The sequence below is a fragment of the Haemorhous mexicanus genome, chromosome 2 (assembly GCF_027477595.1).
Source record: "Haemorhous mexicanus isolate bHaeMex1 chromosome 2, bHaeMex1.pri, whole genome shotgun sequence".
NCBI classification, from domain to species: Eukaryota; Metazoa; Chordata; class Aves; order Passeriformes; family Fringillidae; genus Haemorhous; species Haemorhous mexicanus.
In genome coordinates, this window is record NC_082342.1 from 105,765,696 (window position 1) to 105,780,043 (window position 14,348).

Below are 14,348 nucleotides of genomic sequence, written 5' to 3' on the forward strand. Positions count from 1 at the left end.
GTAACATTCAGTGTGCTGGCCACCCTGAGATGCTGCAGCACCTTTCTCCAAACCACCTGCCCATAAGTTCACTCTGGAGTGTCTCTGCAGGCTGCAGTCACACACTGATTGCAGTATGGACACATCCTCAGTACTTCTAGTGGTCAAGTTCTCTACAAAGGGGTGACTGGAAATCAGAAAGTATTTCTTAACATGGGTTTTTTTTTCCTCTGCTCAAGGGACTCTACTGACACAAGCTTATTCTCAAATGATGTGTGGAATAACAGTGCCTTTTCCTGCATTAGTATATTCAACTTTTCTAGTGAGTAATACGCTAACATGAACAAACATTCCTAATTCTGTAGTAGTAGCTGTACACACATGGAGTCCCTGTGAAGAACTAGCCTGAAAATTCTCCCTCTGTTTCACTCCAGTCTTGTTTGCAGGTTCTATTGTTGGAAGGAGGTAGTTCACTGTTATTTCTAGAGCAGCTCCCCAAAACATTTTAAATACCTTGATATGGCTTCCTCCACATATCCCCCCTCTTGAGAGACCCTGACTGAAGGCCTGGGTCTCTTCTGCTGCTTATTCAGTATCTTCTTTGCTGTAAGCCCAGTCCCAGCTTTTCTGCCTGTGCAATTTATTAAATACAATGTTTAGTACCTGATTAAGACATTTGCTTCTCCCTCACACCCGCCAACAGTAACATTTACATGCTGTGTGAGCTTTAGGGCTTGCTTGAAAGCTGAGATGTTACTGGATCTGAGCAGGCAGGTGTTTTGGAGAAGAGCTGCAGGCTGTAGCCTTGCTTCAGATCCCTGCAGCCTTCTCTAGCAACAGAGAAAGACTCCATGCTTCCATCCACATCCTGTGGCTGCAGAGCCAGATTGGCACTCCTGCTCTGCAGCAATTAACCAAAGTGGCATCTTTTATGATGTTGCCAGTGAGGCAGCACAAGGATGTTAAGTGCTTGCAGCTTATGCTCTGCCTCAGGGGTGTGTGTGTGGGGAAGAATGCCAAGGATCTGGCTAGATCCTTACAAAACCATGCTCCAGCAGGTGCTTGCAACCCACAGATAAGGTGCAGAACCACCCCAGGATGCTGGCCCTGCTGAGCCAGCTCTGGGGGGAACCCCAGGCACCTCTCAGGAACACTTAGGAGGGTGTCCAGCACCACCTCATACTAAAAAATGAATAAAACACCTTGTATGCTGCAGTATGCAATTTTAGCCATATGTGTAAATTGGCATAATCTGTTCTTTTTCACTGGCCACAAGCATTTGTAATCTATAGACCTGCTGTATTTTTTTACTTTGCAGTATTTTCCAGCGTACTTAACTGATTTTTTTAATTGAAATTATTTAAAAGGTAATAATAAACAAAAAGTTTTAAAAAATTATACTGACAATAAATTCCACCTTGCTGTCAATCATCATTCTCTGGGGTCTCAAATGGAAACAACATTGCCTTTCTCCCCAGACCCTCTCACTGCCCTTGACAGGAGGCAATTTTATTTAATGAAGACACCCATACTTCAGTATAAAGGTGTCAAGTGAATTATTCATGAGCTCCTTTGTCTCCAAAGCATTCCAGCTGCTTCATCTCATTGTAAAATTGTAAAAGAAAATTAAAGTTTTTTTGTGAAAGTGCAGCTGTTACTTTGAAAAGCATCTGTTTACCAACTATTACTGGGAGGCAGTAACATCCTCAGCTTTTGCTGTTAAGTAGCAGAAGTAAAAGACCAACAGAACTGGGCAAACAGATGACACTGGAGAGCACAACTGATAACATCAGCACTGTGAGGAAATCAATATTCAGATATTTTTAGGTGCTTCATGTTCAGCAATTAATATGTCGAGCAGTATTGTAAAAAGGGAAGAAGCTGAGCTTTTTTTCCCCTCTGTATTCCCTTTTCTCTTAACATATGACTGTTCTTTACTGTGAGGAATTTTGTTACAGACCAGCCCTGTCATTAGTACAGAAGCTTGATAGGGATCTTTACTCCTGAGGAAACCAATACAGTCAGCAGGGCCATAGGTAAACACAACAGTCTGCATTTCATCTGATTTCAGAGCTGAGATCCACATGGGCTGATTCAATTACAGAGTAGAATTCCCTCCAGCAGCCATAGGCCTTATTCTTGCCTCACTGGCTACATAGTTACTTAAATTTGCACAGATGTGTAAAAGTGTTGCAAAAGAAAAGACAATTTTTTTGTCTTGGTAGTAACTTAGTACTGTGGAAGTAGAAGCAAGCTGTATTAAGAAATATGGCTAAAAATTCACCGTACCCTTAGAAGTCAGACCAGACTGCATATATCTGTGCCTGTGAGTATTTCTACAGAGTGAGGCCACATCTACCACATTGCAGATGATCTGGTAAATGCCATCACTATTTAGCAAGTATGGCTGAAAATTAAGGAACTTCTTTTACCTTTCACTTTTCAGCTTCTGTGCCCATAAAAGGCTAAAAATAATATTGTGTAGGCTTCTTGCTTCTGATATTTCCTAATTGTGGGGCACTTTATTTCTTAAACTCAATTTTTTTTTTGATAAGATGTTTTATCTAGAACAATCCTAATACAATGACATCTATCATCAGATATAATTTTCAGTTATCAAACCAAAGTAACATTTAAAACTGTGATCATAATCTTAAAGGTTTGAACATAAAGATAAGAAAATATATATTAATTTTAAAAAATACTCTCTTCAGTGTGGAAGTAGATTTCAATTACTCTTAATTAATTCTGGTTCTGCTGAGATTGGTATCTGGTTTAATATAGCTGCCTTGCCAACTGCATGCTACTTTCTTCCTCCTGAGCATGAAGATTTTTCTCAGTATTCATTTAACAGATAATACAGGGTTTGGCTAATAGCTGCTGTGGCAGCTACAGTGCTTTCTCTCCCTTTAGCATAGAAAGCTGAATTGCACAGATGATCCAGAGAAGCTACAAGCAAGTGCTTTTGGAATTTGAGCAATACACATCTGGCCAGGACAGAACTTCAGGAAAGGCAAGAGGGATCAACAAGCTGATTCTTTTCCATCAGTAACCACTGAACTGCAGAAAGCAAGGAAAAAACCCCTGAAAGTTCTACTAAGGAATTTGAAAATATTTCAGTAATGTTATGAGATTGCCATGCACTGGCTGGTGTGACTGCTGCAAATAAAACCTAATGCTGACATCATCAAGCCTTCAGAAAAGAAGAACTTTTTTGACTAAAAAAGTTGGTTGGTTTGGCTTGATTTTTTTTTTTTTAACATTAGGAATGCTGATAATTAAATTACTTTCCATTTTCATATCTCTGATACATTTTCTCAGGATAAGATAATTGGATTTTTCTGAATCTATAGGATCAAAGATTACTAGAGCTGACATTAAAAAAATCCAGAAAGGAGAATCTGTCCTTCTTGCAGACTTCAGCATCTATAATATTTGTCACAGGGTTTTGATTTGTAACTACTGCTAGCAGCAGACTCTCTGAACATCTGTTCACTGAATGTCCCAGAAGGACTGGTTTTCTATTGCGAATTTCAAGCATCTCTGATATTACCCTGCAATATCATAATTCTTTCTGTCCTTGCTGAAATATTTTAAATGTGGCTATCTTAGAAGAAATATACTTGTCTGAAAGCTGATAATTGCCTATATGTTTTTTAATTCCTACACATTTTATAAATATTTAAGGATTTTGCAGAACTTACATCCAGTCATTCTGCTTAGTTACTCTTTTTAGCTTTACCTTTTGTCTGTATTTAATTTTCTTTCCATGGCATTTCTTATAACTGGAAAAGTTGTTTGAGTTTTTAGATGATGACTTTCATTTACATGCCTGCTCAGGATGCACTGTTCCATGAAAGCCTCAATGAAAATTCACCAAAATAGAAAATCCTACTGAGATCAGGCCTCATCTGGCATGGTCATTTATTATGAATCTATTACAGTGATATCTATCTTACAGTAAATTTTTAGGCCATTAACCAGCACATGCTTAATTTAGCAGCTGTGTCCAGTCCTGTGCAAATTCAGTATTCTTTCATGAATTTTAAAGGTAAGCATGTACAAAGAGATCTTGCTCTCAGGGTACAGGATTACCTGACTTTGTTTAGGTACCAAGAGTTAGCACCAGAAACACTCAGTTATGCTACAAAGCACAGTAAAATTTCCCTTTCCCTGCAATTCCCCCCCATGCCATACTCTGGTTTTGACTGTAGATAATCATACTTTATTAAATTATTCAATTGGTTTATTCCAATATCGCTAGTTAATAAATACAATACTGACAGTATAAATATAATATTGAAAGCTAATCTTTTCTAAAAATAAGTAGGCTCTCCTGTAACTATATAAGAACATACATTTCATAAAACTGTATCTTATTTACCTTGAAAGACAAAAAGAAAAAAATCCCAAAGACAAAAAAAAAAAATCACAAACCCAAAACTTAGCAAAAAAAACCCCCACAACCCTCCCACCAAAAAACCAACCAACCAAAAAATCAAAGCTCCCAAAAACCAAAACAAAAAAAACCCAAACCAGGATATCTGAACAATTCTTACTCCTTCAAATTAACTGCATGGCATGTTCATTAAATTATAACCAATGCATGAGAAATATTCCTCCCTTTAAATGCACAGTTTTAGAGAAGGCAAGTCTTGACAAATGTTTATTCTTTAAACTAAGTGCTAAGTACAACAGTGTTCAGAAATACAACTGTTCAAAAATGCTTGTCTGCTTGCTAGGAAGGAGGGTACATATTCACTACAAACCCAGGGATTACAGGAACAAGAGCTTTGTTTTTGAGCCATCCTAGTTTGAAATGCTTCACCTGATCCCTTTGAGGTTCCTGCAAGGCTACAAGACATGGACACTTTTAATAGCTTGATAAAGCAAAACGACCAGACATCCGTGGAAGTTTTAATGTAGAATGGCAATCTTTTGTAAAACTTTTGTCTCTAGCTGGGATTTTTCAGGACAGAACTAATCCTGAATTTCACTGCACTGTTCCTGCACCTGAACAGAAGAGAATGAAATATTAGTTATGAGCAGAATTGGAATGGTATTGTAGGAAATATTTGTAAACATCTAACTGACCAAGAACAAGAGAGTAGCTACACATCCTGTGGCCCAATTCCAATTGTTTTTCTAATATTAGGGCCAGGAGCAGTTGATGTACCACACCCAGAGTAGTAAACAGGAAGGGCTGCATCTATTGCTTTGTCCTGCAGTGCTTCATGACAAGGGGAGACACAGGATATGTCCAGGAGGATCCATGCAGGCAAGGGGAGACACAGGATATGTCCAGGAGGATCCATGCATGCAAATCTGAGCTCTTCAGTGGTAATGCTCAGACAGGAGGCAGGTTGAACCAGTGAAGAGAGCTTGAACTCTGCCTATGCAGAGATGTATTTCTTTTTTTTTTTTTTTTTTTTTTTTTTTTTTTTTATATTTGACCCCCTTCACCCTTTCAGAACATCTCAGTGCCCAACAATCTCACAAGAGATTGACTATATCTCACAGGAGATTGCCTGTACCTCACAGGACTGCAGTATGATTGGAAAATGTTTCCTTTTACTACTACTCAATAATCTGCAGGGCTGCAGAGCAAATGTAGCACAGGTAGGAGCAGTACCACACTTTTCTGAGTCTCACTGAGATACACTGCTCAGACACAAGACTAATTTAGCTTTCTTGCACATACTTTTCTTTACCATGATGAGATTCAATATCTCATCTCTGTACTGAATAATAATATGTCAGCTGTCAACTGCCTGGAATTCTTACACTGTAAAAATGCTGAAGGTATATAAATGACAAAGCAAATAGTACTCTAACAATATTTCGTCTTTGCCAATCAAATATGGGCAATAAGAACACATGTAACTAAAAATATATGATTTTTATAATAATTGACATGATATTGGCTCAATAGCACAAAAACTATATGCACAGACCAGCCTTTATTTCAGGCCTGATTCTATTCCTATTTTAAATTGTGGCTTTAGATACTTCAATATCAAATCTATGAACGACTTTAATATATTGCAAAGAATATTTTCTCATATTGCCGGAAATTAAGAATACCTTCAGTGAAGCTGGTCCAGAGCTAAGAAGCAAGCTGGCAGTACCCTGTGAAGAGTGGGTCAGCCACCTCTATTCCCTCCTGGAGTCTGCAAGCAGGAGACATAGTTTGAAGAGGGATTTGGGGAGACCATCTTGCTCTAAGCTGCAAGAGGCTCCCAGGGGAAAGCTGTTCCTGTGACCATGCCAAAAACCATTTGGGTTCTGTCTTCACTGTGGCCGAGGTCAAGCTGTGTAATCCATGTGGGATCTCTTGTGTTCAACTCTGCAGCTCAGCCTTCCACGTGGGAGAGAGGCACTGAATTACCTCTGTGCTACCTTCCCCTGCTTGCTGGCTGCTGACCATGAATAGGCTGGTGATGTTTGGGCTGGCAGTGACACTGAGAGGCCAGCTGTGGTCTGTGTTATTTTTCCTGTGTATCTCCTGTTTGTAGCCTCAGGGGCTCTGACTGTCCAAGGCTGTCCCTGCTATGGGAGGGCTCTACTAGAAAACGAGAAGGTCTTCTCCTGTACTGCTGAGAAAAAAAGCCTGATCCAAACTAACACCTCAGGTCTCTCAGGTTTCTTCTCTTTGAAAACAGTATCCCAAGTATCTGTTGTGAACTTAGAGGGGAGGGAGAAGGGAAAGGAGGTTCCTACATGACAGTGTCAGAGTGGTTCTGCAGCTGGGCTGTGGCTGGCACATCTCGGAGCTGTTCCACCTGCCCATCCATGCTCCTGAGCCCTGCCCTGCTGCCCTGCACCAGGCACAGCTGCCCAGCTCCCACAAACCCCACTTTGTGAGAGCTTCTGAGGAGGCAGTGAGGCCAGGGCAGGCCGCTGGAAGTGAGGGAGATGCAGCTCTGGCTGCTGGGGAATGTGAACCGCTGTGGCTTTCTCCATCTTGGCACGGGGGATTTGGGAGCTGGAGGCTGCTATCACGTTGCAGGACTGGCTGCTGTTACCGTGCCTTTGGCATAAAGAGCCATGCAGTGACAGTACAGCCCTTCTCAGGCTGATGCTGAATGAAAAGCTTTGTCATGTGCAGGTTCCAAGCTCTACAGCACAGTGCACACTCCTGCTGAAAAGGCCTCCCACGATACTTTCTGCAGCTGCAATGGCACTGTTGTAGCTGGTTTTGGTCTAGGAAAATGAGTCATAAATAGAATTTATTGTTGGTTTATCTCCACTGTCTGTACTAACAGCAGAAGCCAGAGTGAATTGCAGCTGATTTGTTTGTGGTTTATATTGAGTTCATGGATTAACTGAAGGACAAGGTGGACCACTTGCTATGTTAAAATGTAACCAGGAAAATGGCATAAGGGCATATACTATTTGCCCGAAAGGGAACATATTTAGGTCAAAACTACATAGGAAACTTGGGACTGCAGTAGCAGCACTGAAAACCCTTTATGGTCAATAGGTTATTTGAAAACTGAACACTTATTAGAATTTGTTTCCAAGTCTGAAGGCAAAATTTTGAGCGGCACATTAGCTGCAGGACACATAGATGAGTAAATGTACAGTGATTTTTTTTTTTTACTTGTTATTTCTTCAAATGGAAAATATGCATTTTGCTTTGCATAAATGGCTTCATTGCAGTGATTAATATCTCTGTGCCTTTCTGTGATTATTTTTCTCTTAGGAGTGTGGTTACCAGTAACAGGTAGTTAAAAGAAACAAGCAATAGTACATGAGCTGCCATACAAAGCACTAAGAGATTTTCTTTAATTATCATCTGTTCTTTATAGAAGAAAGAACATGTGCCTTCTGCCTAACATGTGTTGCTCACCCTGTCCATGAGAATAGAGTTAACTTTCAGAATATATTGCAAGTTGTACATTTCATCTTGTGTGTATGGGAGAAGACATTAATAAGTTCTTATTTTACTTTTTACTTTTTTTTTCTTTTTTTTCTTTTTTTTTTTTTTTTTTGTGGGGGACTGCCGGGATTACATAGATTTTCCCCTGGCAGCATTTCTTGGTTTAGGCATTCAAGGACCTTTAGGAATGATCACCTTGCAGAGTAAGATTTGGTGTGTTCTGGGTGAAACCTGGTGTTTGAATAGTTGCTGAAGTCTTTTTGAATTTCCTAAGCTGAAGGACAAATGGTGGAGGAACAACATGTTCTAGTGCTTTGTTTGTTGAGTGACCTTTTGCTTCTGCAGAATACAAAAGTAAGTGGATATTTCAAAACTAAAATTAAACGAAAAACAAACATGCACCTAAATTGTTTTTCAATTTCACATGAAGCCATTACTTTAAAAGGAGTAAACTGAAGGCACTGTGGTGGAAATCAATGGAAATGTGGCTGTACTTTTCTGGAAAGCACTGTACTTTTTTTGTCCTTGCTCTTACAACACTGTATGCATGGGCTTTGCCTTCTGCAACTACAGCTCATACTATATGCATAAATCTTCATAAAAGGACAATTTATAAAGACTCTCTAAACACATCTAGTTGTAATATCATTTTAAGTTACAAAGCTTTCCTGGAACCAAGAAACTTTACATACCAGTAAATCAAAACAATTCAAGTATTTATTGTTTGCTAGAAAAAATAATGTCAGTTATGTAAACTGGATTGAAATTTGACTTATGAAAGTATGGCTTAGATCTGTGTGTGGTCCTCTTTCCCTCCTTCCCTCCTCTCTTCCCAACTAAGTAATATATGGATATTTATAAAATATTTTGTGATACAAACTCTGATTCTCCATTATGTACTCCATTGCTTACAGAAAACAAACAACCTGCCAGAAATTGCATCTTCCACAATGTGCACTTTATGATGCCATCTAATTTTTGAAAACAGTGAATTGGTCAGAGTAGAAAACAGTTACTATTTCTTAGTCTTTTTCATGCATTAAAGGTGTTAACAAGCTGGAGAATAGGGAATCAAATTGTACAGTTCATTGAGAATTTCTCCTGTTTTTCTTAGAAACAGGATCTCTTCATGTAAGCAACAATGCAAAGAAGAATATGAGTATTTGCATGCTGAATCTATACACTAAACATCAGGCCTGTCAAGTATATTCCAAGCATGTCTGATACCAGTCAGGAAATATGCCCCACCAGTTGCTTGCCATCAAAGTCTTCTTTGATTTTGCAAAGAAGGTAAATAAAAAGAATTGGTATGAGGAACAGTGTGTGAGATTCACTTGAACTGGTTTGGGAAAAGCTAAATCACAGTTTTCCAGCCAACCATTTGCATGACTTTCCAAAGCTTTACTTGGCGATATACATGGAGTGTTTCCACTGTCAGCTGGAATGCAGATCTCATGCCTTTTGGGCCAAGACAAGTCTGACATGACCTCAACCCTAAGACTTGTGAAATAACACATGAATTTGAGTGACTAGTGTTTGTTTGTACTGCTCAAATAAAAATTCCCAGGATCTCCTAAATACTAAAATATTAGCAGAATTTTTTTACTGGAGGTTATGCTTTATGTCATATTACACATGACAATTTATACCCTGAACAAAAATATACCTATCATCCATATTACTGTTATTTCCATTATCACATCTTTGGAAGTAGTATTTGTTTTGGTTGTTTTTTTTTCTTTTATTACAACCTCTGTCTCCCTCCCATACGTGATCACACAATTGTTTGCAGGACTGCTGCTGGCTGACTTCAGAGGAAGTAATTGCATTACTACTTGGGTGGGGAGGGAAGGAGGACCACACACAGATCTAAGCCATAGTTTGATAAGTCAGATTTCAATTCAGTTTACATTACTGACTATTTTTTCCAGCAAAAAATAAATACTTGTTCAGTTTCTGATACTGACACGCAGCATTTCTTAGTTGTAGGGAAGCTTTGTGACCTGTAGTGATGTCACAACTTCCATGTAAACAGGAAGGCTGAATATCTCTTCCTATGATATTTGTATGGCTTTTGTTATCATTAAGTGCCTCATAGTCTGAACTTATGTACCCTCACAAGAACTTTAAGGCACACAAAGGCCATAAATGTCATTGAACAGGGCCCACTGGACTGTACAGAAAGTGGCTCTGGCACATGGGGTGGGTTGGAACTCCCCATAAGGAGTGGGTGCAGCAGAGTAAGTCGGTGTGGTTGGCACTGCTGAGTGCAGAACACCTGCAGGGAGCAGGCAGACACCTGAGCACCCACCCCCTGTATTCCCCAAAGGGGTGGTCAGCTCACACCAGGTGCACCTCTCGGCTCACACGTACCTTGCAGGCATAAGAGGCATGGACTTCCCTGCCTCCACTCTCAGCTTATGGTAGTTCACTTCTTTCATGTCCTGGAGACACGTTGGAGATAACAACACTGGGGTAGACTGGTTGTGAACACAGCCACTGTGTAACTTCTGATGAGAGTGGGCTGTATGGAGAGAGGAATGCAAGTTTTAAATGTCAAGGAAGAAGAGAAAAATGTCCAAATGAGGAAAAAAAAAAAAAAAGCAGCTGTGTGTGTTGGCAGTAAGAGGTGTGGCTGGTGAAACAGACTATTGTGTTCTGGATGGTGTGTGTTTCAAAAATCTTCCTGCCAGGTTCCACCTTAGAAAAACTTTGAAGAATTGGCTAATACATCAACCAAGATCAAATGGTGTCTGCTGGAGTGTTGGCAAAGGGCGTACTCGTTGTGATGAGACATCCCAAGTATTGAGCTGGCCAGTTACAAAAGAGCATTTTCAGGCACAGAAAAATGCACAATTATCACAGTGTTTTCTTTTGCTTGCCAGGATAACATATCTCCTGTTCAAGTTCTCATGAGAGCCAGCTCTTCTTCCATAAGCTAGGTTGAAGATATTTTATCATGAGAGTCATATAGTTAAATGTGGCAATAGTTAGATAAGGTCCTGCATCCTCTCCACATGGCTGGCACCATTTCCTCAGAGCAGCACCTTGTACCTGGCTGGAGATACAGGAAAAGGCCAGTGGCATCTTAGGACTCTCCAGGTGATGTCCCTTGACCAGAGGGTCATTCACTCTCTGCTCTGCAGAGCCTACTCAAGGGGACTTGCTAAATTTTTTTGAGCTACTACAGGTATTTGCTACTTTAAATTGGGCTACAAGATTCTGTTGCTGAAATAGTCTTGTCCTCCTGCATAAAAATATGTTTTAAAATGAGAAAATACCATGACAATCTCTGTCCCTGAAAGAAAAAAGATTTCTCCATAAAACTCTGTCCTTAAACACATGTACCAATTATTCACCTACTAATAGCTGTATCTAACAACCCATTCAGCTTTCCACACATTGAGAAGGCAGGAACAGATCTTCAATTTGGATTAAAGGAATTAGGAGTTTGCATGTTTGTGCAAGTGAGAAGGAGGCAAAGATATGTGGTGTGAAGATGATAAAAGTAGCTTAAAAAAGATTTTAAAAAGAGGTAACAATGTTTGGTTAACAAGAACAGAAGTGACAAGCTAGTAATTTGTTTTTTGGCTTTACAGACCGTAAATTGAACATTATTTTTTAATAAAAATGTTAGATTGTTACAAATGTTAAAAATGTATTGTTAAATGATTGTTAGAATGTAAGATTATTACATTTGGATTTCATATTTTTTCTGAATTAATAGAAAAGAATCATATAAAAATTAAAGCAATTGACTTCCCAAATGTTTTGCATTCAGGAACACAGGTAACAATGCTGGTCTGACATTGCTAATGGTACAGGATGGAAACAAACAGGAGGTAGTTTTCTCCTGGGCCAGGCCATGTCTATGCACCAAAACTGCTGTGAAGAGAATTTGTTGCCTCCTCTGTGGGTCACAGATATTTACAAGGATCACCTTGTATATATCTGTGATTAGCTTATTCCTTGAAATTCCCTAAAGAACTGCTGGGAAGAAAGGCTGCAAAAAACAGTATGAGACACACAAACAACCTCCTGGCTGAGATATCCCCAGCCCTCCCACCTCGGTGGTGACCTGCCTGACTTTTGAGGTGTTGCTGGACCCGTAAAGGGAACACTTACAATGTCACTGGTGACAAAGGAGTAGTAAAGAGGAACCTCGTCTCCACGAACAAGGGGCTCAATGCCCTTCACGTTAAAGCAAAGACTAGAGAGAGAACACGGTGAGATGCTTCTCCTTCAAACCGTCATGGCTAATCGATTAGGACTCACTGCAGGGTATCGAATGATGCCATTTCTTTTCAGTGGTGCCCACGAGGCACGTTCAGCAGCAGGTGGTACTTTGAAAACGCTACTGGTGAGGGATGCCCCGTCCCTGGCAGTGTTCAAGGCCACGCTGGAAGGGGCACTGAGCAGCCTGGTCCAGCGGGAGGTGTCCCTGCTCACGGCAGGGAGGTGGGAACGAGACGTTCTTTAAGGTCCCTTCCAATCCAAGCCATTCCGTGATTCTAGGATCCGGGGAGAAGCCCGCGCGCTGCTGAGCGCCGTGAGCGCCGTCCCGCAGCGGGGCAGGAGCGGGAGGCCGGCAGCGCAGGCGGGCAGCCGGAGGGGCCGCGGGGAGGGCAGAGGCGGGGCCGCCGGCGGCGGCCGGGGCACTGCGGAGCCGGCGCGGCGCTCACCGGGCGGGGACTGCACCTTCGCCGCCGCAGCGCGGCGCCGCCCCCGGCCCCCGCCACACCTCCCGCCCCACCGCCCGTCCCCCCGGCCGTCCCCCCGCTCCCCGGCGGCGCGGCACCCGCTGCCCGGTCGAGCGGCTCTGCCTGCGCCGCCCCGCCATGGAGCAGGGGCCGGCGGGGGGGTCCGGCCCTGCTGCTGCTGCCGCCGGCACCGGGGGTCTGCTGCTGCCCCTGAGCGAGACCGAGCAGCAGCGCTACTCCGAGCTCTTCTCGCGGTGCTGCCCGCCCCCAGAGGCGGCCGCCGGGGGGAGCAGCGTGGGCGAACTGTTCCGGGCCTCCCAGCTGCCCCCGGACACGCTGCACCAGGTGGGTCGGGGGCTGTCCGGTCCGGCTCCCGCCGGAGCTGCGGGGCGCGGGCGATTTGAGGGGTGCGGGACGGGACCTGCTCCCGCAGCCCTTCGGGAGAGGGGTTGGCGCTGCCTCCGCCGGGAAGTTGGGGGCTGCGGGCGGGCCGGTGCCCTGCGCTGCCCGCGGGGCCGGGACGAGGCGCAGCCCTGTCGGCGGCGGGGCAGAGCGGAGCGGGGCCGGTCCCGCCCCGCAGCGGCGATGCCGGGGCTGCTCCGTGCCCGCTTGCCTCCTGCAGACAGGCGCTGGCAGTGCCGGCGCTCCGCGGTTCTGAGCGGTTCTGAGGGGCCGGCCGTGCCCCTCGCTGCCGCTCTGTGCCGCCCTGCGGGCTCTCCCTGTCAGGTCGGTAGTGCCGTCGCCTTTCTCAAAAGGGCCCCGAAAGTCATAAAAGCAGTGTTATGAAAGGACGTGCCATGTGCTAAATTCCTGCTTTACCACTGAGGGTTTTTCCCTAAATGTTGTTTCAGTGGATAAAAAATCCGCGGGTAGAATGATGTTGCGGTGTTTTATGTCAGTTCTTGAGCGCGAGTACAACGTGTGAAGTGCGGGGCTCTCCCCCGCCAGAGCAGCAGAGCCCCAGAAGTGGTCCACAACAGGGGCTGTGGGGCGCAGCCCTCCTGCTTTTTGAGGAAAAGCTTGTGCCAGCCAGTTCCCAGGAACAGGGAGGAACAGGACTTGGGTCTTCTCCACCTGCGGATTAGTAATTTAACTAACACACTGTAGTTGCCTAATACTTCCTGATTGTTTATTTATTTATTAATTTAACTTTTATTTCCAGGAATTTTGTTCTTCAATAGCTTTTACTGATCGAGCAGGAAAAAGTTACGATGAAATGGAGGTCATGTAGCTAGGCACTGCCCAAAGATACTGAGCTCCACTGCTGTCCTGGTAGCTGGCAGCTCATCTCTTAAAGGGTTATATAAATTCGTATTATGCAGTGGATTCTGAATGAAAATTGTGGTGTTTCAAGGATATTTTTCTTCCTACTTGTGCTCTTTACCAGATCAGTTAAACAAAAATCTTACCAAGCACTATATTACTACCTTATATTGAGCCACAGTGTGACCTTGGTCTTGCAGGTGAATGGAGCAGTGAAAGTAGAGATTTCGCATTGATACAGCACCAGGAGTGTTCTTCCTCTTTCCTCTTTTTGCAAAGAGGAAGAACAGGACATTTAATTTCAAATAAAAAGGCTTATCTAAATAGCCACTTAATTTTTCAAAGAAGTATGGAAAAAACCTCATATTTTAGCTATGTAGTTTCTTACCCTATCATTTAAGTGAAATTTATCATTATGTTATTATCATAGTTTATTTTCAGGGTCGTTTTGGTACTAATGTGTGATTTAAGCCTGGAAATGGTGAGGTATTGATTTTGGTTTGTTTTTGGGGGTTTTGTTTTTG

At 42.6% G+C, this 14,348-nt stretch overlaps 1 protein-coding gene and 2 long non-coding RNA genes across 5 annotated transcripts in view; 2 read left to right on the forward strand and 1 right to left on the reverse strand.

The window, feature by feature from the left end:
• The window catches only part of LOC132323965 (uncharacterized), a 17,917-nt gene extending 14,761 nt beyond the window's left edge, over nucleotides 1–3,156 (forward strand). Inside the window, exon 4 of the long non-coding RNA XR_009485483.1 lies at nucleotides 2,893–3,156. This is a non-coding gene — a long non-coding RNA (uncharacterized LOC132323965). The remainder of the gene's footprint in view (nucleotides 1–2,892) is intronic.
• The window catches only part of LOC132323964 (uncharacterized), a 22,133-nt gene extending 9,667 nt beyond the window's left edge, over nucleotides 1–12,466 (reverse strand). The window contains exons 1-3 of one of the 2 annotated variants that reach the window (XR_009485482.1): nucleotides 11,987–12,466; nucleotides 10,235–10,385; nucleotides 4,454–7,182 (exon numbers count right to left, since the gene is read on the reverse strand). This is a non-coding gene — a long non-coding RNA (uncharacterized LOC132323964). Of the gene's footprint in view, nucleotides 1–4,453; nucleotides 7,183–10,234; nucleotides 10,386–11,986 lie in introns of those variants that run through there. The other variant, XR_009485481.1, reaches the window with a different exon arrangement.
• A 163-nt stretch (nucleotides 12,467–12,629) lies between these two features.
• Nucleotides 12,630–14,348, forward strand: part of REPS2 (RALBP1 associated Eps domain containing 2) — a 94,233-nt gene continuing 92,514 nt past the window's right edge. Inside the window, exon 1 of one of the 2 annotated variants that reach the window (XM_059839827.1) lies at nucleotides 12,630–12,906. In XM_059839827.1, coding sequence (XP_059695810.1) covers nucleotides 12,700–12,906 — 207 coding nt within the window. In that variant the 5' untranslated portion in view covers nucleotides 12,630–12,699. The remainder of the gene's footprint in view (nucleotides 12,907–14,348) is intronic. The other variant, XM_059839826.1, reaches the window with a different exon arrangement.